Genomic DNA, 23,860 nt, shown 5'->3' with positions numbered 1-23,860 from the left:
ACACAGTATTATTACCGATCACGTATGCTTTTTATTTATTCAAACTAAAACATTCGACGATTCATATGCAATGACACATAAAATGCAATGCGCTTAATTTAGCGGCAAATTTCTCGTGTTAGCCGCGATTGATCCCCGCCGAAAATCCTATACATGGAATTAAATAAAGAACCACGGATATGCACAATTTTAAATTCTCTTTTTGAAGGATTTCAAGAAACTTATTTTATCAATTTCGAATTTCAATTAACGCGATTATTTAAATTTAATTTCTAATTTCATGATTATTTAAATTTTTTTATTGATATTATTAAATTATTTAGAATGGGACAGAGAAATAATTGGACCGAAGTTATAATTTATTAACATTGGTGTAGTTGACTTAAGATTAATCATAAAAAAATGAATTTTTTCGATCTTATTTATATATATATATATACTTTTTATAAAAATATTTGTGCGAAAGCTCTTCTCTCAATATATTTTTTCAATTTTTTTCTATTGACATATTTTTTCTCTTTTTCGGAATTTATCTGCGAACAAATATCACAAGGCATCTAGATCAGCCACAGTGTGTTTGTCGTTGCATGCGCAATATAACAAATATACCGCTCGTAATGCGCATGTACTTACAGAGCGCAATATACGACACAGAGAATTTATTACATACACACATACAAAAACATACACACACACACAAACACACACATATTCAAAATGTTATACATAAATATATAAAAGAGAGAAAAAGAGATATATATGTATACACACACAGATACATGTATATGTTACGAGATTAGATTATATATATATTATAGATGTATATGGCTGCAAGAAAGCAAAAAGTTACCAGTAGCAAACATCGATGTTTAGAGCCGCTCGTAACGAACGGAGGCTGGGCCTCTCGCGAAACGAGTCTATGAAACGTGTCTGAAATATAATAGCGAGAGTGCGAGTGCATATATCTGCGACACGAATACACACATACAAACATCCGTACATATAGGAGAGCAGGTATATGCACATGCGGTCGCAGTTGTACACATGTGTTTAATGTATGGACAAACGGTGCAGGTGGTTGATGATTTTTCGTGGTTTTGCTGTTGTAAACATGGTATGCGACGATGCGACGAAAGAGAAAGGGAGAGAATACACACTCGCATTCGCGAGTATGAGGCATCGTGAAGAGTGAAATTCTATCTGTGTCAATCTCTCTTTTAACGATGTACCAATGAATATTCCGAAAATAAAGTTTAATCGTTTTCAAAAAAACTGTCTGATTAGCTCGGCGTGTCCCCTCCGTGTAACTTATTAACGCCGCACACGTTTTTACTTTATTCTGCATTGTAATAAAAGGAAAATTGTTTTAGTAGACAGTTTTTATTGGACACGTCATACATAAAAGTGCGATAAAAATCTTTAGATATATGTATAAAAAGATAGAAAAATCTTTGGTACATATGAAAGATCGGCGGGAAAGGGGAGTGAACGGGAGCGGGTTTCAAAATATAACGTTCAAAATACGGCGTTCGCGAATATCCAATCGAGGTAAGAGCTCACGCGGGTGTATATCCCCGGGAATCCAGGTTCACCGCAACGGATTCCCCAGGATACTATTCCGATGGTGACCCACCTGCCGTTGCCAAGTTGATGTAGCAATGGACCGCCTGAATCACCCTGAAAGAAGAGACTTATTGGACACCGGGGTAATGTATTATGTATAGATCTATTTTTTAAAACGCGTATCCATCTTATAAGCCGTCTTGAAATATTAACGGATCCTCTTTCCCTTCGGAGATAGGGTGGCATTAAGGATAAAGACTTTCAGATTAATGCGCATTTTAACATTTCATCGCACGTCTGCCACTTTGTTTGTAGTGAATAAATCATTGCCTTACTTGACAGGCGTCGCGACCACCCTCGTAAGCGCCGGCGCACAGGGTACTATTCGGGATGCGTTGCGTAAAGCTGCGAACGCATCTTTCCTGAGGCCACACCGGCACTGCGGCCTCCATTAGTACTGTACTGGTAGGTCCTCCGTAATATTGCGTACCCCATCCTAATATAAACATTTTCTCAGCAAAAGTTACAAACATAATCTATACATTTAACTTTTTTTTACGTATCGTATTATTTATACAAAATAAATTGTGAATAATATAAAAAAAAAGGGATGATTCCTCCTTGTGTAAAAATAGATCGAAAATGCAGAAGAAAATTTTTTTGTAGATTCTGTTTTTGAAAAAATCAAAAAATTTTATTTTATTTTCGACTTATCTTTGCACGAGAAATGATCTCCTCCTCGATTATATCATGTTACATTTTCTGATCTTGTATAATAGCAGAGATAAAATAAGAGAAATGATTTTACGGGAAGTTTGCAGCTACGATTAAAATAAATATCCACAGAGTGCAAAAAATAAATAATAGAGTGAGTAAGCTCTTCATCTAATGTAATATTATTTAAAAAATAACAAATCTGTTATAGAATTATAATAATTTGTCTTTTAACAAATTTGTAAAAAGAATCTGAAGAAAAATCAATAAAGTTTAGCGCATATAATTTTTTTCGTTTAAAAAATAATATATATTTATGAAATTTCCGACCTGTGACGATGGCGTTCTTATTCTCGAACGATTGTTGAACCGGCGGGAGGCAGATAGGCCAGATGTAGCTATTAAATGTTGTGGGTCGATTGATTTTAATAATGGCAATGTCGTTCTCGTAAGTGGTTAACTTGAAATCCCTATGTATTCGTATTTCCGAAACCATGAAATCCAATGCACGCGTTTCATCGGATTTGGTAAAATCGTACTCGCCGAGTCTCACCGTGATGTCACGCGGTTTGTACCTGAACAAAACAATGCACACGCGGTATAACTGTAATTCGCGTAACTGTTCATTTCATGGTTACGACAAACGGATGTCGTGCGTATATATCACACGTTACAGTCTCGGAACAAAAGGTACATAAGTGTGCCGACACGCTAAGAACATTATAAAGTCTAAGCGCGATCACCGTCAAACACCGGGGCCGCGAGAATATGAATGTCTTGAGCTTGAAATATCGTCCAGATTATAATCATATTATTAAACTTTAAGATGTACGAAAATATAAATGTCAACAAAAGTTTCATTTTTTAGTTTCAATTTTATCACAATATTTTTTTTCAGAATTATAATTTATAAATTAAACTAAAGAGTGGCTCCTATATAAATTAATAATAAATAAACGAGCTTAAAGAAGCAAATATTAAGAACATTAAAGTTAAAAACAAAGTTTACAAAACTAAATTTAATATGTAGAAAAAGCAATAATGACACAATAGATCGCTGTTAATATTATAATTTAAGTTGTAGAATCATAATACACAACCTCGCAACACAATTGATATCTCAAATTAAAAATCTTCAAATATGATATCATCATAAATTAAAAACCTTCAAAAAAACGTCAAACTTTCAAATAAATCTGAGATGATATCAATTGTGTTGCGAGGTTGTGTATTATGATTTAACACTACAACTTAAATTATATAATATTAACAGCGATCTATTGTGTCATTATTGCTTTTTCTACATATTAAATTTAGTTTTGTAAACTTTGTCTTTAACTTTAATGTTCTTAATATTTGCTCCTTTAAGCCCGTTTATTTATTAATTATTAATAATTTATAAATTTTATATACTCCTGGGCAAAATGAACGCATAATTTTTTTTTCACTTTTTCTTTAAAATTTTTTGTTAAAATTTAAATATCAGTTTAAAAAAAAAAATGAAAAAAAATTATGCGTTAATTTTGTCCAGGAGTATACATAGAAAGAAAAAAATATTCAAATAGCATAAAATATTTAATATTTTATGACACAATGCGCGCGCTTAAATAATGGCATTTATTAAAAATTGAAAGAAATTTTACACTCACATACACACATTTCACACTTTCAAGTTGAAGTAACATTAAACTTTTTTTTCGAAATTCGTTCGGTTTTGCGTTGCAAGGGATTACACGATATTACAAGTAGTTTACCTGTAAACACAATGCGCCGCGGTAAGAACATGCCTATCGGTGATCAATACACCCCCGCAATACTGAATCGCGCCTTGTCGGAGAAGAGCCGCCATCCACGGCCATTCTTTAGGATCAGCCGGCTGGCCACCCGCGATTCTGATCTTCGTTTTTGTGGTCGTGCCACAACCTCTGGGTCTTCGCGATTTCCTCATCGCTTCCTTAATATCGGACAAAGTCGCGTTATTCCGCGAAATTGCATCCTTGTCGTCAGTGGATGGCTCATTCTCGTTCTCGTCCCATTCCTCCTTGTCATCGTCAAGATCTACGGGAAAAATGAAAAATTTGAAGAATATACGTTTCTTGCGTACGTCACTCACGTACGCAAACATGCGGATGTCGTGAGCATTGACAAGTGTGCGTTTGATAGGCAATGTTTATGCCTATCACAACCGCCTATGTTAACCGAAAAGGTATACGTGTGTTACGCTTCCATCAAAATACATTAGATGTTAATCGATAAAGGCATCTCTTACAGGTAAATATTGCGCGAAATCAATCCTGTGATTCTGTTATTCAATTTACAGAAAATTTTTCGTCATTGCAGTATACGTGAGAAGAGAATCTTTATAAAAATTTTCCACAAAATTACAATAAATAAATGGTAGTATCAATAATTGATTTGTAATTGTGGATTTATTGTAATTATACGAACTTGCAATCGCTGGTAACACGCTGGCTAAATCATCGTCGAAGGTTTTATCCGATCGAGTTGTCACGATGCTATCCGGACAACACACACCGATGTATCTGCGACGAAGAAAACATTAATATGGAAATGATCGCTGCATAAAGTACAATATTAGCTTACGTTTGCTCAATTATGCACATATAATCCATAAATCGCTCAAAGTTCAAGCGGAATTGCTCAAGGACGCATCCGCTAAAATGTTTGCAGTGACCCGGCTGATTGCCCGGCGCGATACAAGCTTGATGCGTTTTCTATGAAAACATTAATTACTATTATTTATTAAATATCTTTTTTTTTCATCATATTCTGAATTTATAAATAACACCATGATAACATACTTGTTTGCTTAAAGTTCCGGGACCCAGATTGATAAATCGTTTGCCGCGAAAGTACGGATGCGAAATGTTTTCTGGAAATCGGAATAGGTTTTGATGCAGAGGATGTTCCCATTCTCGGTTCCTTACTATCGTTAGATCTGAGAAATATGGGATGCATTATATGCAAATATCGATGAACTCGTTTGCGTTATCGCATGCTATGTTTATACGTGTAAATACATATATAAGTACGTGTATTTGATACACAATGAAATTTAATGAGGACCATCGAGGATAGAGCGTCCGGGAGATATATTATCAGCATAACACGATTCGGTTATTTCCGTTGAAAAAAAAAATATCTTCTGAAATTTTCGAGACGTAAAATGAGTCTCGATTTGTCACCTATTTAATCGCGATTCACAATAGATGTTAATTATTATGCTTATTTACATTTAATGCATTTCTGAAAAATATTGCGGTCAAAGTGCGTGTATTATTTGCTAATTTTATAAATATTTAATTTTTATGAATGCACAGATATTAGTGTATTTTATAATTTATAAAAAAATACTGATATATTTATCTTTTGCACAAGTTGATTTTATAAACTTTATATATATATTTCTCTCTTTACTTTAATAAACATCTAAATCTTTTTATGTTCTCTTTTTATGTTATTAAAAACAGAGTATTTTTACTGATTGCTACATTACTACTTATATATTTATATTATACAAGAGATACGGCTTAAAGTAATTTAAAGTTTAAGCTTGAAAGTGAAATTTATTCGCAATGTTTTAATTTGCATTACAAAGCAAGAATAAGATTTCATTTAATATACAATAATGCTTACCTGTAGCATTTTTGAAATCGGTGGGAAGGCATCGGTAACATTGAAGGATGCACAATAAAGAGAGTAGCACAAATTGATAGACATTAGTAAACGTCTGCATTTAAATTAATGTCGATGTCGGCTTTTCTTGAATGACAACAGCAGGAGCGCGACGGTGGCTTTTTAGACAGCCTCGACTAGAGAACGGACAATGACTTTGACATGCGGAAAGCCGCCACTTATATACACACTCGCCTGCGACATATGGAACCCAGCAAACGTTTCCTCAAGTTGGATGCCTTCCATTAGGCGTTCGAAAACTTGAAGATTACAAGACAAGGAAAACTGATAATATTACTATCATTATATCTTTACTGTTATTATACAGGCCGTAATAGATTAATTATTTAATTTGCACTCGAACATACCTAACATATTTACAGAAAAATAATTTTTAGGAATTTATTGGGATAAAAGAGGAAAGAGAGAAGAGAGAGAGAAAATAAAATCGAAAATTTTAATAAAATGCCTCTTAAATTGAAAAAGTGGATGTTTAATTAAAATTTATTTGCAATTATTTCTCACTCGTTTCAACATTCATTCTGTCAAATTATTAGAAGTGCTTTGTGCCGTTCTATCGATTCGACACACATCGTTTTTATGTGGCTCCGATCATTCAATAAACCCATCACGTTAATACGGCCTAATTGCCACAAAGAGTAAGGTCGCGGATCAGAAGTTATTTCAAGGAAGAGTGGAGGTCGGGGAAGAAATTACGCACGACCTATCTGAACAAAGATTAATTCATGCGAATATGCCGACGCATATACTTGTCGAAGCGACGGAGTAATGGACGACCGGTAACTCGAGAAATATTCGATTCCGTTTGACGTTTCATTAAACGCTCAATAACGTAAACCCCGCGCTGCTGCAGGATCTCGAGAGGCGGAGAAGAAAGATGGAATCCAAAGAATACGATGAAAGGAGCGCGATGAACGAGTCGTGGATAAATGCACGAGAGGACGCAAACGAAATAAGAATGCTCCAAAAAAAAGACGAAGCTTTTTCTTTCTCTCTCTGTCGAGAAACCAACAGATAAAATTCAGTTATCTTCTGTCTTCGTTTCTACATACTCGAGAAAATGGACATCACCCACATACATGTCTAGGCCATTGACTTTGTCGAGTCGCGCGCATACACGCACAAAGTGCATTCATCTATGAGAGATGCACCTGCATGAAAAGTGGGGATTTTTTTGGGATATTTAGGTGACCGAGATGCAATATTCGCTGAATAAGCAATGAATTTCACAGCGAATAATTGTTGCTCTTAATTTTCGTTATTATTTCGCTTTTGTATTGTGTATGCAGTATCCCTTTAGGCTACATAGAATTTAAATAAACATGTCTAATATGGCATTAAATGACAGATATGGGTTTATCGGTTATTTCAAAACTTTTTAAGAACGGTCGAACGGAATAGAAGACTGCGATTGAGAAACGCAAAGTCCAATTTATTTTACGCAATATTTTGCGTCCAGTGTGTTGGCTATCTATTTATGCACGCATCATTAATCGTTTTGAATGAGATGAAATCGACTGTGCTGATAACGGGTCCCGCTTGTCTCTTACAGCTTTTCTGTTTTGGAAATCCGAAAAGTTCGCGAATTTTTTGTGCAACAAATATAAATGAGAAATGTAGAGAAAAATTTAGGAACTGCGAAACAAGAAATATATATATAGATTAGTCTTTAATCTTTATAAAATCAAATAATCTCGTTTTTTTAAAACACAAAATGTGCTAGATTTCTCTTTTATGACAATTATTTACGACTTGAACGAAGCGTCTCGTGAAAGAGGAGAATACGGTTAAATCCGCGATGCTTTGAGAGAAGCGACATCCTCGTACTAGGATGATGTAGTATTTTGTAAAAAAGTTTTTAAATGCTCAAAAGCCACGCACGTTCTCTACGCTCATTTTCTAACATTACACATTCGGTGTGTAGCTGTACAAAAGACACGCTCGACATTGAATCCTTCGAGTGTTTGCGAGTGTTTGCCGCGGGCATTTGCTGCATTGTAAGTTTAACAGTAAATCTGTCATGCCACTCATCGCTCGCGTTCCAGAATCCGTCTTCAGCGCTGCATCAAGGAGGATGTCATCTCTCAGATATAGTTCTTTGTAGTCTCAAGAAACTTGGCGTTTTTACGAGGCTTTGCGTGCAACCGAAATTGACTCGACGCAATTTTACAAGGGAACAAGAACGTTGCAAATTTTTAAAAAAATTCTTTAAATAACGAGACAGAATTCAATATTTTTGTAAAAAAAAAGGATGTGTGTACGATAAAGAATTGAAGGTGGGAAGAGAGATGTTCGAGTATCAAAGTTGGACGCCACGGTAAGAAATTGTCATCACCCACATGCGCGGCACGTCTCACCGCGAAATCTTCCGTAGACTTGCTTTGCTATACAAGATCGAGAGCACAGATCTCCATCCTGATTCGTTTGTGAGTAAGATTAATTTGACGTCGTATCGGCAAGCCTTTCGCATTTACGATTTTGAACGATGATGGATGTGCATAAAGTGATGCTTGCGATATGTGATTACTTCTGAGAAGATTTTTAGAACTTGATTTATTCTCGTTCTACTACTTTCACCGCGCATGTCATTATCTTTTGATATATCGTCTTTGTGATTTCGTGAAAATGTAAGTGGATGTAATAAAGAGAAGTTAAGTTATTGATTTCTACAAACAAAGAATGTGTTATCCAACTATGACTGCCAAAGACAGGTGACGATGGATACGTTTAAAATAATATACAAGGGACTTAACGCAACCTAATTTCTCGGCGTCACATATCAATTTTACGATCTTCCTTCGAAGATATTCGATCGTAAGATACCTTTACCTCGATAGTTACCGTAATAAGAAGTGAGAGACGCAAACTGCGCACATACTTCTAGAGGAAAGTGACGAAGGAAGAAGAGAAGGAGAGAAAGACCAGCTAAGAGAGAAACAGAACGAAATCCGGAGAGATGGTGATTGGGGGCAAACCCGGGGCATTACCATTTAAGGTACCTCGTATATATTCCTTTTTTGCTCCGCGTGTCACTTTGGCACGCATAATCGTGTAACACTTTGCGCGTCGTTATCTACCTGTGTTAAAGGTGCCTCTTCTACGTGATACATTTTTATTTTTTTCGTGTTTGGATGGAAGAGAGAAAAGATACAATCTAGGGTCAAATAACAAAGTAGACAGGGTTAATAAGTAAAGCTTCGTTAATAACTCGTCGTTTTATTATGCATGATATTTGTAGAAGCGGTCGATAAAATTTAAACTTTAGCCACTTTAAAATATGATTTGTCTTAGAATATATATTTCAATAATCAACTTTTTTAAATTATATATTACGCATGATAATGAGAAGATAAAAAGAGAGGATACATTTCTTTCATCTCGTTTGATTACACCCTTTTTAAGCTAGGTATTCCAAGGGATTGTTATCAACAAATCAATCTACAAATAGAAGAATCGACGATATTTCCAATCTTGCAAATGTGAGATATCTAAAAAAAAAAATTGGAATATAAAAGGTCGACAGCGTTTCATTGCAATTCCATTCAACGCTTTAAAGAGCAAGAATCATTTTAACACCAGGCAATAGAAGTAAAACCTTTTTTCGCAATCTCGATATAAAATCGGCAATTATCTTATACCTCGGCAGATTTAATTCCGACATTGGCAATTATGAGATCGCGTGGACGCTCTGCTTTCTTCAGATGGATTTTAGATACGATTCTCGTTGGAATTTCAATAAACGTATCAATACATGTTAACGGGACACGTTCGCAGCATGTAAGAACCGAATACAACAGTCAGCATTCTATGGGATAAACGAAAGGATCGATTTTTAATTACGATTGCTTCGACGCTCATGCGACTGTAGTTAAAGAAAACTTAGGTTCGTTTTATTGCACGCTCGAACTCTGGCAAAAGAAATTGTTCGCGAGGTACGAGGAAGTTTTTTCACTTCAATACATCGCAGTGCTCTCTAATTGTAGTGTTGTACATGGAACGTAATGCAATTAGTTAATGCAATTAATATATAAAACATGTTATGTATGTTAATTAATTTTTTATGAAAAGGTATCGCTGACCATTCGTTTTTTATTTTCGTCTTTGAATGAGTTACAATTTGAACATGGCAGATACGCTTATCCGTCAGGTTGTAGTCAATATTGATTTACGCGAAATACAAAGTATCACTATGAAAGCGCGAATTATTATAGCAAATAGAGATAATATTTAGTTACTTTTGTACGGCAAATAGAGATAATGCTTATAAAAACCGTAGTCCCACAGAGTTATATACAAAGGACATTTGAAAAGTATATTATGAAAGATCGGAAATTGTGTTATATTTTGATTACGTGACAAAAAGATGATTGGGGAGTTCTTAGGAACCACCATCTTTTGGAAGATCAAAGAGAAGAATGTGCTAAAGAAGAAATATAATAAACAAGAGCAAAGCATTAACGAGATTTGGGCCCCTATCTCTCACGTCGCCCTTTCGATTCTCTGGACCTAACTAAGCGCTAACTTAGCTAAAACCGATGGCTAACAACGAGAAAGATTGTGTTTTAGGTTTTTTTACGAAATGTTGTCACGTATTCGAATCAATAATCATTACAATTGCTTATAATCGCTCAACTTTAATTAGAGATAGCTTAAAAGAAGGTGATCCAAATAGCTGTTAAATGAAGGATTAAATAAAATTTGTAATATCTCTTATTAATTGCCAAGAAATATAAAAATAATCAAATTTATTCAAGGAAAATTAAACTTGTAATAATTCAATTTTCTTCTCGAGAAGTCTCTACAAATAATTAAAAATGCAAGGAGTAAATATAATTCAAGTTTGCAAGAGATTAAATATAATTCGAATATAATTAATCTAATTTTGAAGTTTGAAGAGAAAAAACGGTTGCTTGGTTGATTGCCCATATTCATTCTGGATCTACATTTACATGTCGGATTGAAAATTTTAATAGACTCGCTTTTAATAAACTCGTTTATAGCCGCGGGTTCTTTTCGTTTATAAATTTCATCTGGGAACGAAATGAAGCTCGCAAGAAGTACGGCACGAGAGAAAAACTAGGCGCGCGTTGTGCAAGTAAAAATATCGCTTAAATGTGGAATATCCGGAAATAGAGAGCCGTAAAGAAGTTAACTCATAAGAGCCGTAATAAAATCGGTGTCTGCCTCGCGGGACGAATGTTCTACTATCTCGAAACTTTATAACCCCATCGTGCCATCGTAGATAAGAAAGTACGCGATGGAGAGTGGTGACGCCCTTGAGATTACGTTCGTCGGAAAAAACAATTTGTCTCCTTGCGCTGTAGACTCGTCCATTTCCGCAGGAAACTCCGGCACTTGACAATTTTTCCTGCAATATTCACCTTCCGCTGGTATATCCGTTTAAGTTTACTCTGAAAGTTTTAATCTTTATTTTCATCCGAACTCAAATATATATAGAAGCAAAATATATAGCAGCTGAAATGTCTAATTTTATATGCAATTTTTTTGCTGCGTGAATCTCTTTGACAGACTTTTCTTTCTCTGTTTATTTCCAAATTTATTTCACAACGCGATTATTAGCAGAAACGCTGATTAACTATAATGTACAATATAATCTTTTTTAAGCATTTGTTAAACGATAATCATGGATTTTAAAATTACGAGCGGTGATGACTATAAATGTAATGAAATAATTAATTTTAATTTCGCAGTTTTTGCTCGTATTTCGAATAATATATTTTCTGATCACGTCTTAAACATTAGAGAGCAAATTCGTATTCCGGTGAAACATCACCCTTATTAGCGCTTAATGACACAAAAACTACCCTCGTCACGTTTGTGAAAAAGTAATAAATAGCACATAGGTGGAAACGAGGGACGAAAATACGATCAGAGTTGATCGGAGAGGGTGCTGAAGATACATTGCCTTGTAAATTAACGAAACATCGAAGCGCAATAATTTGACCATAATTCGCGACGGGTTACGAAGTAAAACGATGTCGCTTTTGAAATCGTGCGCTTTGAAATGGCATAATTGGTATATAAAGTAGAAATTAAGTTGGTAACTGCACGCGACGGAGTGAAACTCCGATCTGATGGTCGCGAGAGAATCTCTCGAAATTGAAGAACCATATCGGGTTATTTACCCGTTGGTTTTTTCGTCGGTACGCCTGTTTTCTGAGGGGCCGTTAAATTACGACATCATAAAGTTTGTAGGCGCGCGACGATAAAATCGCGAAAAATACGATCGCGGCACCGATAATAGCGATGGTATTAATAAGCGCCAGGAGAAATATCTGTAGCGATTATCTGATGCACATGCCATAACAAATAAGCGCCAACAAATTCGCAACAAAGAGACATATAATTTTTTCGCACAAACGCCAGGATGACCCTGCTTCGTCGATCGATCCCGAATTTTAAAGTGAGCCTGCGTTGAAATATCCCTTGAAATAACTTAATTTTTTTTATATTTTATTATCGCATATTATATATTTAAACAATTTGAAATTATTCAGTAAACGTAGCCCTTTTATTCAAATAATCAAAATATTAAAATTATAATTTAATAAATTTTAATCAATTCTAAAGAAACATGATATTTCGCGTTCATTAAATTAAATTTACTTTAAAATTTATTGTTTATGCAGAGAGCATCTGGAGATGCCAGATATTTACTTAATTAATTTTTGAAATGCAATAATTTCGAACAGTTTTGACATTTTGATCCACAAAAATGAGAGCAATAATTATGTTTATTCTTGACAAACGCGTTTATTTGTCATAATCAACATAGGCTATATTCTGTATAACATATCAAGAGAGTCAAACTTTCTCGAATTAAGCTTCTTACAATCTTACCTTGAGCCCAATCTTCTCGTCGGTGAAATTCGCGCGCGATCCAAAATGCAACAGAAAGATAAAGAGGGAGAACGAGAAAGAGAGAAATAGAAATGAAGAGGAGTGTCGAGGCTGCACTCTCGTAAAGTAACGAAACGTCGAAACGGTAATGCGCTGCATAATTTCCAAAGAGTTACGAGTCGCACGTCCACGCAACTGCTGCGCTTCATAGCGTTGCACACACAACTGACATATAAAATAAAAATTAATATAGCGATGGAAATGCGAGTTTCGGTAAAATTCTAGAAAGAATCGCATCTGGAGCAAAGATGCAAAAAAGGGAACAAAAAAACATTCAAAAAAGGGGAACAATCATGTGTACGCTGTTATTATCTTGGAGACCGAGTCAGTTTGCATTCGAGATGACAAATACATACGTGTGTGCACGCATATATCTCTGCAGTAATTAGCGCCGCTATCAAGGCATTTCGATGTAAAAGCTCTCGTGAAATGAAGACATTGTTCGAGTCATTATCATATCATCACGTAATCATCGCGTAACCGTTAATTAATACAAATATCGAATCAGAAAAAAATTATTTTATTAGTAAGTGAATTTCTCTAATAACTTTTAATTTCCGAGATTTTTTTATGGTGCAATTTATATATATTTTATTTAGACAACATTATATAAAATTATCTACACTCATTCTCTACATCAGATGAAAGATAAAATTTAACGTGTCATAAAATAAAACTATTTCACTTGATTTTATATTTTAAAATAAAAAGATATTTTTTTTTAATCGTTTGAAAAGTGGTCATCTTCATATTTTGCTACGCATATATTTCAAGAGCGAGTACGAAGCTGCGGCAATTTCTGAGCCGTCCATATTGATGAGGAAATCCATATTTCAAACGTTGCATCTTCCAGGAAACCCTCTCCTCCTCCGCGGGAAGAACTTTTTTCTCTCTGGATTTCTTTTCCGTTCGTAAATCAAGATTCTACCGCTTCGCGTGGAATCCTACTTCTCTTCTCATCTCGACGCTTCCGTTTACCACATGAGATGACCTCTCCTGCGGTCTTTCCACGATTACCATCTGTAACGATGTATTTCGGGGACCCTGTGTCACCGAGCCTGACAAATTAGCAGCCTAACGAGACGCTCCCGTCGTAGAGATTTCATCTCGTTGAGTTTTTCATCCCGCGAGAGTCATGCATTTTAATGACTTACCGCGAAACTTTAACTTTACGAGCGCGCGGAAAGGGCACGAAATCCTTGCAAGCTTGCTTTTATTCGGATAACGATTTTCCGCATCCCGCGATTCTTATTTCATTCCTCGTTCACCGATTATTTGAGTACAGCACTCAATTCGATTGAAGACGGGAATCTTGCTTCGGAAAAGACAGGAAAGCATGTCGCCGATAAACAGACGGAAGAATAACTATTTATTTCATGCATCTCCTGAAGAAATCTGCGCGTCGTCCAATCGCGAGGAAATTACTTGTGGAATGCAACACGGTTGTTCCATTTCTCGATGGGGTAAAACGCGAGTCGCGAGAATTTATCATTTATTTATGTTTTCACGGACGATATAAATAATATTCGATATCTGGAAACTGGAACATACATTTTAAAGCATCAACGTAAAGCGATACACAAGTGTTTCTCTTGAAATATTTCCTTTCTGAATATACGGAAAGGGAAAAAGAAAAATAGATCGATATTATTGATGCGTCATCATTTTCAGAGATTTTCCGATTTTTATTTTTATCCATTGTAGAGTACGTATATTTTCTTAGAGCCTGAGAAGGAGTTATGGAATCGAACGTAATATATCGACACTCTGCAGTAATCAAATTTTAAGGGCCAAGTTAATGTTTGGTGATCCCTACGATCTTACACCCACGTGTTTCATGGTTGTGGTCACGCGTAGACAATGGTCCCACATGCATTAAAAGAGAAAAAAAAATCGAACGATCTCGTACTCAAACCAATGTGGGAGTATCCTTTCTCGAGAGGCGCGGAGGGAGTCTCGTATTACGTATCCCTTTGTATGCATGTAAATCTACCGGCAATGGCGTAGAAACGAACGCGAAACAACGGCAAAAAAGAGGAAAGTGTGTTCGTTTACTTTCTCTAAAAGCTCACGTTCAACAATGAGCTGTGTAAACTCTACGACTTTTGTTTTTATTATATGTTTGTCATTGCATAATTTATTACTTGTGAGAGCAAAAAATATATATTTTGATACAATTCCGAGCATCATATGATTCAATAATTACTTTTCATCTATTTTCTTGTAGCAAGGCAAATATTTTAAAAAAACATTTTCTTTGTATTGCTAAAGTTATCGAAATCTCTTTCGTATATACAGGCAAACGTGTATATTTGTGTATTTATTTTTCATAATTTTATACTGTTTGTTAATTTATTTGCAATTTTTTCTACTCCTCTTCTATGCAAATTATATCTCTATTATGGAAAACTTTGCGAACTAGCGCGTTATATAAGAATTTATATAAGAATAAAGTTTTTGTTTGAAAATTGTTTCGTGATGGACGTCACTTTATGACAAAACGTGAAAATGAATAATGCGGTGTTTTTGTAGTCTTTAATACGGCTTTTACGAGCACGTTAAAAACTTCTATAAATATGATAATAAAGTCTCACGAGACGAAATGAAAGTAATCGTCAGACGATTATAAAACTATCGAAAATATAAACACGAAATGTGCAAACATCTTTATTGTTACTAATAATATACATTTATGAATGTGATAACGATATTTTTATTGTGATTCGGAGAATTTCTCGACGCCATTGTGAAATAATAATATATATGTACGTCGCGTTTGTATCCCATACGCGTATACATTTTGTATGTGCGTCGAAAGCACGAATCGTTCCCCCTTTCTCCGCCTTTAAAATTTTGTAGCCGTATATCGTAACAAATGATTCTTTATTGGTCAAATCTCTTTTTCGTGTAAATTTATCTCGTTTCTTATTCATCCTTTTCTTTCACGCGTGCCTCATTCAATTGAAAAAATTCTCCGGTACTTTATACATATAGTATATTGCTTACAAATTTCGGTATATATTAAATATATACATAATACATTTTATTTATAAAATGTTTTAATATTAGTACGAAAATTTTCTCGAAAGTGCATTGCCATGTTATCATTTTGTGTGCAACAAAAAGCAGTCAATTACATTATTCATATACATATTGAGTTGTTTCGTGAATATTTACTTTTAATATAAAATATTTGATTAAAAACTGAAGTTGTTTTGTATTATTATCATTATTTTATAATGGTACTAAACTTTTAAATGGTATTAAACTTTTAGATTATATTACTAGCTTTTGTTTAAAATAAATATATTAGATCAGTTTTAAGTTTATTAATTGTAATCAGAAGCAGATAAAAGTACTATCAAATTTTGCATTGATTAATCGAGAAGAATTGTTTACAATATTTATTTATTCATTTTTAATATTACAATTGAATTAAAGTATACAATATGGAAGACTCTTCATTAATATAAATGCTTATTTAGTTGTACATAATATGAAACCGCGATACACACAACATAAATATCGAGCAAACATCGATATCGCAAAATCCATATTATCAGCGCATATTTTAATTGAAAGTTTATTTATTATTCAAACTCTCTTACAAGACCATTATTAAAAATTTTCTATGCTTACTTTATCGGTTCGCGCAACACGATAATTGTATGACTTTTCTCGTATAAGTCATAATTTTACTATCGTACTTTACGATCAGTTTGCGTTCTCACTGGACTCGCAGATAACGATATTCCGAAAAATTTGCAAAATTGTAGGCTTATCAATTGTAGCTTATAAAAAAATTGCAGCATAATTATATCATTTTAATATTCAAATTAAATTTAACATTCAAATTATTATATGAAAAAAACATATTTTTCTAAACATTGTATGAAATTCCAAAATAGAAATTCAATGATATAGAAATTCTAGGAATTTATTATGAATCAGAATATATTCTTACAAATTATCTAGACCACTATCTTATCTAGCCTAATCTATTTAATTATCTTTTCTTAATTTTTACATTGCTATTTATTAAACTGTTCACAGCGCGTTAATGTGTTTCTTTTATTGACCTAGCAAAATTTATTTAAAATAAGATTTATATATAAGCGAAACATAAATGATATATAATAAAGTATAGGATATAATAATAAAAACAGAAAACATATTGCTTTATTTTTCATCTTTCTTTGTATCCGTAATAATTTCCGGCTTGGCACCTGGAACTGCGAGGTTCAATTTCCAGGCAATCGTTTCGGTGGCACCAGTTTTTGGATTCAAAATAGTTTCATTGTGATAAAGCATATCTCCTATGCGTTTCTCTACGACGTCACGTACATATGGTTCTCCATTTGGTGTGCGACCACTCGTGACTATTCTTGATATACCATCAATATAGGTAACAATTTTCGTGCCATCAGTACTCGTGGTTATAATACTGCTGTCATTAACGCTTATTATGTTTCCTTGTGCATCTGTGAACAAATTTTGATAAATTTTTTTCAACCGTCGATTACAACCAGCTGCATAAATAACATGCGGTCTTAGTATTAACAGATTAAATGACTAATTGTTAAATGAATAATCGTTTATTCGTGACACATATATGAATCTTTCGAAAGTTAAATTGATCAATATGATTAATACATGATTAGTGTTTTAGTAAAATTAAAAAATTTATAGAAAGTTTGACGTGTCCGAGTTCATATATTTAAAAAAATATGATATTTAAAGAAATGCTCGGAGAATTTTGAATAAATGATAAGACCTGACACAATAAATAAAATTATATTTGAATCGGACAATATAAAGTTTTAAGACACCTTATACATTCGCTAATTAATTGCCCTTAAATTACAGCATCATCAACATTCGGTGCTTGATTTCAAAGATATTACGAAAAATGTAATTTTTTCCGGTACTAATCATTATTAACGCGATTTGAAATGCTTCGGAAGCTATATGGACCAATGCATAGGTAAAGGTTCTAATTCGTGGAATTAAACGTCGTAAATATCGAATTAATGAACCGATTGAATAGAAGAAAAGGATTCTTGCCTCGAGACTTGAAAGAGAATGCAAGTGTGTATTCCGTATCTCGGTTGATAGTGAAAGGAACGGCTGTACGGCGAATGAGATGCGATTTTGAATGCAATTCTTCGCATCTCATTTTAAACGCTTTATTTTTATTTTAACACGAAGAGTATTGCTAGCCATGATTCATGTCTGAACTATTATGCAAATTCGTCGACCTCTCTTCCGCTCGCGCAACAAGGATGAAAAATATATATTTACATAGTACACATTGTGTGTGTGTGTGTATATATATATATATGTATGTATCCCGGAAAGGTCAATATCTCATATATATCTCATATCAATATCTCATATATATATATATATATATATATATATATATATATATATGAGATATTGATAACTTTTCCGGGATATTTTGACAAAAAAAATAACTGATTAAAACAGACACAACAAAGTGTAATTAAATAAAATAATATTAAACTATGTAAAACATTAAAAATTAAAAAGATAAAAATAATAGAATAAAAGTAATAGAAAAACGATGAAATTATTTTGTAATGCAATACAGATTCGAGAGATTGATTATATTTATATTTCAGGTTTGATAAACACAAAAGATATGGTGTAGAAATATTTAACTATTATTTTAAGTTATTTATTATTATTTATATAAATATAATCAAATCATTTATATTAATATCAATCAAACGAAAGCTGAATGAAAGTTAAATATAACTATTCGATTTATCATAAATTAGTAAGATTATTTTATCGTATTGTGCTCTTAAATTTTTATATTGAATAGATACCAATTAACAATGTATTGTAAAGTATCTTACCTCTCGGTAGATTCTGAATTGTTTGCTCAACATTTTTTTGAATATTTTCGGTGAGATGTGTCACATCTTCATTAATTTGTGCCACCTGTTCATTAATTTGTCGATGCATGTTACTGAGATCACGATTGAGATTGCTCGTAAAATCGTTAACCCAATCGCCAATCGTTGCGAAGCTTGCTCCGTCAATGACACTGCAACATTATGTATACAAATTTATGAAAAAATTATCAGATAAACAATCAATTATATATTTTATCTATATTCGCGCACAGAACAATAGCTTCTCCAATGATGCTTATGCGATGATTCAATACACACATGTCCTTCGACATATAATGGCGCATGTAATGATATAAATAGTTCAATGCTATTATCATATCTGCTATATACGTCGTAGGTAAATCTCGGTGCAAATGAAAGCAAGTTGCCTTATTCGGCCTTACAATTATTAATTCGTAGTATATCAAAGTATGAGCCAAATAAGATTGCTTTAGTAGCGATGATTAATATCACCTTGGATATGATAAGATGCATAACTGACCTGATCAACAGTGTAACAATCAGTACGAAGTGATTGATTTGCGTGGCCATTTTCGCTCGCGTTCTTCTTTAAATCTCTCTCGATTTTTGATTCGCGAGATAAGTGTATAGAGAAAAATGCCTCGCTTTCTCACAATCGTTGCACTGAAGGAGAACCGCAATGAAGGATCCGGTTAGATACCGTACACACCTTATTTCTTAACGAAAGGCACTGGCGACTCAGCAACACATATGGCACTAGCGCTGGTAACGTTCTGTCGTGCGGCTCGTCGTTTCTCTGCACTTATATACACAGACATTCTCGTGCATGATGTTATCGAAGTTGCTATAGTTATATATTGTACGTGTCATACGACACACCGATAGTCTCGACCGAAACGTGAATCAAGCCTAGAAGGAAAACCGTCTCAATATCCTTGGATAACGTCATACTACGTATGAACTACTATCGATATTAGAGACGAAGGGAGACATTAAAAAGCAAGAAAAAGACAATTTATATGGCAATAATTATTATCAATAATGATATGAGAATACATAAAAATAAAAAAAAGCTCTATATTTTAAAACAGAAATAAAAATATTGTTCTTTTTGTAATATTCAATAACTTTAATATTATTACAAATATTATTATATAAATAAATATTATAATTATTTTAATATAATATCTATTTATATAATAATATTAACATTGTAAATATATATTATTTTTTGTTGATAAATTTTAAATGATATTTCAATTACAATATTTTATTATTATTTATTGGTGTGTGCATTCTTAATATATATGTGCAATTTAATCTAAAACATTTTTTTATATGTTTAATGATGTTATATAATAATTTTTTATATATTTAATAACATTATATGATAATTATGTATGTAATTTTTTCAGTTGCAGCCATTTTTTTCCTCAAAGCATAATATAATATTTTTTAGAGAGACCTTCAACCATCGCGATCAATCATCTTTTCAATCAGACATGGATAAACGAATAACACGCGAGGTGTCAAATCGAGATAAATCGCGTGTATCAAATTTTTCCTGAATTTCACAAATTTTAACGACACGGAAGAAGGCAATGTGCTCGGTGAAATTTATCGCGACATCTTTCTGACCACTATAATTCCATGGGTCGATCGACGATTTAAAATTGTGCGACCGCGTGATATACGAGCTCTCGTTACACTTTTCTCGCGCCATAAAAAGAACAACCTTTGCACGGTGTCGGCCAACGAATCACACACAAGCACGTATCTCACGCGTGTTTCTCGATTACGTGGCCGTACGGTAAATTAACATTTCGTCAGCTTGAATTAATGATGGAAACCGATATAAAATCGAGCGAGTTCAAAATGCAAATAATTAGGAAAATGTAGCTGCGATTATTATTTTAAAAAAGATGGATTTTGTTGGGCAAGTATTCATTAAAATAATGTAAACATGGATGTCATTTATGAACGATCATGTCCGGTATTCTGACCTTGTCCGAGTTTGTCGCGTGCCGATTGACGTGTGATAAATATGCAATTAATTTCTTCGAGGGGCTCTGTATCACGGGAATCTCTGCAGACATTGAACTTATGGTTCCAATTCCCCATTCCTGGCTTGAATCGAGAGATTTCGCTACGCGATGTTCTTTTTATTATCTTCACACGGTCGCTGCGCCCTAATCGTCCTAAACGTCGTGGGTCGCGACGCAAGGTAACGAGATGCTCGTCGTGAAGCCGATTAAAGATGAACGTAAGAGGATCGGACGCGGGCGGTCGTAAGAAGACGTGATTTATTTTAGACAGACGTCAGCATTTTTCCGCTCGCCGCAATCTAGAATGATACGTTTTTTTCTTCTCTTTCTTTCTTACACACGTCTTATGATAAAGTTATAGCGTTCCAGGTTGCTTGCAATCTTCTGTAAATTTTTTAAACGATTAATGTAATTGGCAATTAAAAGATATTATCTAATATACGTACTCATACTATAATGTTACATCACGCTTGTTCGAGCGCTAATAGCGCTCTAAGTAATAATTAATTGCTAAATATAGGATATGACAATTTTGCTGGGAATTTATTCTCTTTATATTCGCGAAAAAAGTGAGAAAAGTTAATATCTTGAGGATTAATTAATGATGTAAAAAAATAATTTATTTACAATGTGTGCGCATATAATGGATTCAATTTTTACTGAATCTATAAAAAACTTTAAAGCAAAGTGCACGTTTAAATCATCATCTTTCGAGAGCGATGTTTAGTATATCCTTTTAATATATTTTTTGTGCATATTTTTTTACGTTTTTCTGCTGCATATATACATGATGTTGCGAGATGATGAGAGAGAAGATTGCCATGCGCTGCGATCAATCTGCAACAGTACGAAATTCTTTACCCCATTCTCATTCGACGTAAAACAAAATTCCAAGAAAATTACTTTCAGTGACGGAGACTCTAATCGCTTACCCATCCATCACTATCGATATTTTTATCTCACATCCTTGTTATGCGCAGTCCGCAAGTGCAAACTACATCATCTTGCTAACACTCTGTTATTCTTATTTCGCGCTGCATCTTCGTTAAGAAAAAAAACCTACCTCCATGAATTATGCATACTCGATCTGTAACATTAAATCAATTAGCTGTGTGAAAAAAGGCATCCATTATTGAAGAAAGTATATTAAAAATTATCATATATAAGCATACTTTTTATATTTAATATAAAAAGTTATCTTGCGGATGAAATAACAAGATAACGTGAAATGTCGCAACATCATTTTTCGTCAAATCCTGATAACTTCTCCGAGAAGATACTTGGCTTCGAATCACATTGCGATGAAATTTAAAAACGTTTAATAAATTTTGTCGAATTGGCGAACGAAGCTTCGAACGAGAAATCCTTTGTTCAGGAATTGCGGGCAGGCGCCTTAATTATTCTGATTCAATTTTACGTTCGGACTACTTTTACTGAAATACTGAAAACGTTATTATATCGGCTCCTTTTTCTACCTACCTTCTCCGACCTTGTGGGACACGGCCTTCTCTGTAATTATTTCTATCTCTCTCTCCTCTTTGTGTTTTTTTGATCGCTTTCCTGACAGAGAACCTCGACAGTGTGGGCTCTATCCGCACATCTCCGCAGAGCTTAATAGATTCCGAAGATACTTCGCGCTGGAGTCTAACAGATATTAATCTTCATTAGAGCTGTCTCCGACATGCACGATATTCCTGAATTGGTCGTAAGATTAAGCTAATCATTTTGCATTTCTGATATTGCTAACAGTTACCTTTGATCAAGTTTGAGTGCACTGTTGTATATTAATATGACATCGTTTTATCTATCTATCCATCTATCCATCTGTCTATCCATCTTCATTCAATCTCTTTAACGTATCAAAATTATTCAGAGCTAAGGATGACGCAGACTGATCGTTTATTAAACCGAAATTTAAGATAGTAAACAAGATTTCATTCTTTGATTTTTGGCACCAAGTTTTTGTTAAGTCTTTTTAAAATTATTTTATTTTATTAGAATTATAAGAATTTTAGCAAAAAATAATTACTAAAATAAATTTATCGTATCACTAATAGGTTTGTCTATGTTGTATCATTTATTGTCGTGGTCGCATATATGTATACATTGGTCGACGTTTGTTACGTCAGTGTCAGAACGGAGTTCGGTTCACCGATAAAAGGCCATAAGGTCATCTCTTACAGTGAGATGCTTAATACGAGAAGCGCAATTATATGATTGCTGGTCTCTGAGATACACACTGGTGAAAGAGAACTTTGGGATAATCGCACCTACAATGTGCTTTATTTCGCTTACTGTATAATTGTCCACGATTAGCCTCGGATCGTTTGATCTCAGCTCTTTATTTATGATGTTACTGCTATATATAATAGGATCTATGTGCATTAAATAAAAGTAATTAAGTAAGAGGTATTAGCATATAGTACAATAAATTCTCATTGCGTGAATTTTTCTGTTTTTTTAAGTTTGTTTGTCAAATATATTACGTATGTAAATATAGCTACATTATTCATGTAGATATCTTTAAAGTCTTCAAGTATCGATATCTTTAGAGTTTTCAAATAATAATTGCATACATATTTTTTATTGCAACATTATATTTACATATTTTTTCCATATTAAAAAATTTTTCATCCATTTATTTATTTACTATTATTACTATTATTTTTTCATAATTTTAATACTCATATTGTATTATTTTTTAATATTTTTTAATTATTTCTTGTATTAAAAAATTTTTTAAATAGTACTTTCATATATTTTTTGTTTTCTTATATTTGCTTTCATATATTTTTTGTTTTCATCTTTCGAGAATTTGTGATATGCGATGTTGTAGTTATAACATAATAATTGTTTATTTTTTATTTTTTATTTTAATTTAAAAATTTATGACATAAAATTCTTTTTCTCACGATTATTATCATTGGCGAATTATATAAGCATGATACGCGAACAACGACCCGCATTATTTGAATGATACTCGACGTGATATTT

The 23,860-nt window shown here is 33.5% G+C and overlaps 2 protein-coding genes across 3 annotated transcripts; both read right to left on the bottom strand.

The window, feature by feature from the left end:
- Positions 1–1,224: 1,224 nt before the first annotated feature.
- On the bottom strand, positions 1,225–6,116 carry LOC105256502 (proclotting enzyme). Of its 2 annotated transcripts, none has more exons than XM_011266455.3 (8): positions 5,935–6,116; positions 5,100–5,236; positions 4,882–5,012; positions 4,726–4,820; positions 4,032–4,335; positions 2,608–2,852; positions 1,899–2,059; positions 1,225–1,677 (listed from the first exon to the last, which is right to left on the bottom strand). In XM_011266455.3, the coding sequence occupies exons 1-8, from the start codon at positions 6,032–6,034 to the stop codon at positions 1,516–1,518; spliced, it is 1,335 nt and encodes a 444-aa protein (XP_011264757.1). In that variant the 5' UTR covers positions 6,035–6,116; the 3' UTR covers positions 1,225–1,515. The 2 variants fall into 2 exon arrangements, with proteins under 2 accessions (XP_011264757.1, XP_011264758.1); XM_011266456.3 differs by having other exon boundaries at positions 5,100–5,170.
- Positions 6,117–17,092: 10,976 nt separating this feature from the next.
- On the bottom strand, positions 17,093–19,617 carry LOC105256500. Its single transcript, XM_011266451.3, has 3 exons — positions 19,342–19,617; positions 18,801–18,991; positions 17,093–17,396 (listed from the first exon to the last, which is right to left on the bottom strand). Exons 1-3 carry the CDS (start codon positions 19,389–19,391, stop codon positions 17,095–17,097), a joined length of 543 nt encoding a protein of 180 aa, XP_011264753.1. The 5' UTR covers positions 19,392–19,617; the 3' UTR covers positions 17,093–17,094.
- Between the last annotated feature and the right edge of the window lie 4,243 nt (positions 19,618–23,860).

Source organism: Camponotus floridanus, unplaced genomic scaffold (assembly GCF_003227725.1).
Source record: "Camponotus floridanus strain SB8 unplaced genomic scaffold, Cflo_v7.5 scaffold1, whole genome shotgun sequence".
In the NCBI taxonomy this organism is placed as follows: domain Eukaryota; kingdom Metazoa; phylum Arthropoda; class Insecta; order Hymenoptera; family Formicidae; genus Camponotus; species Camponotus floridanus.
Note: the sequence above shows the minus strand (reverse complement) of the source record. Positions and strands in the feature narration are given on the sequence as shown.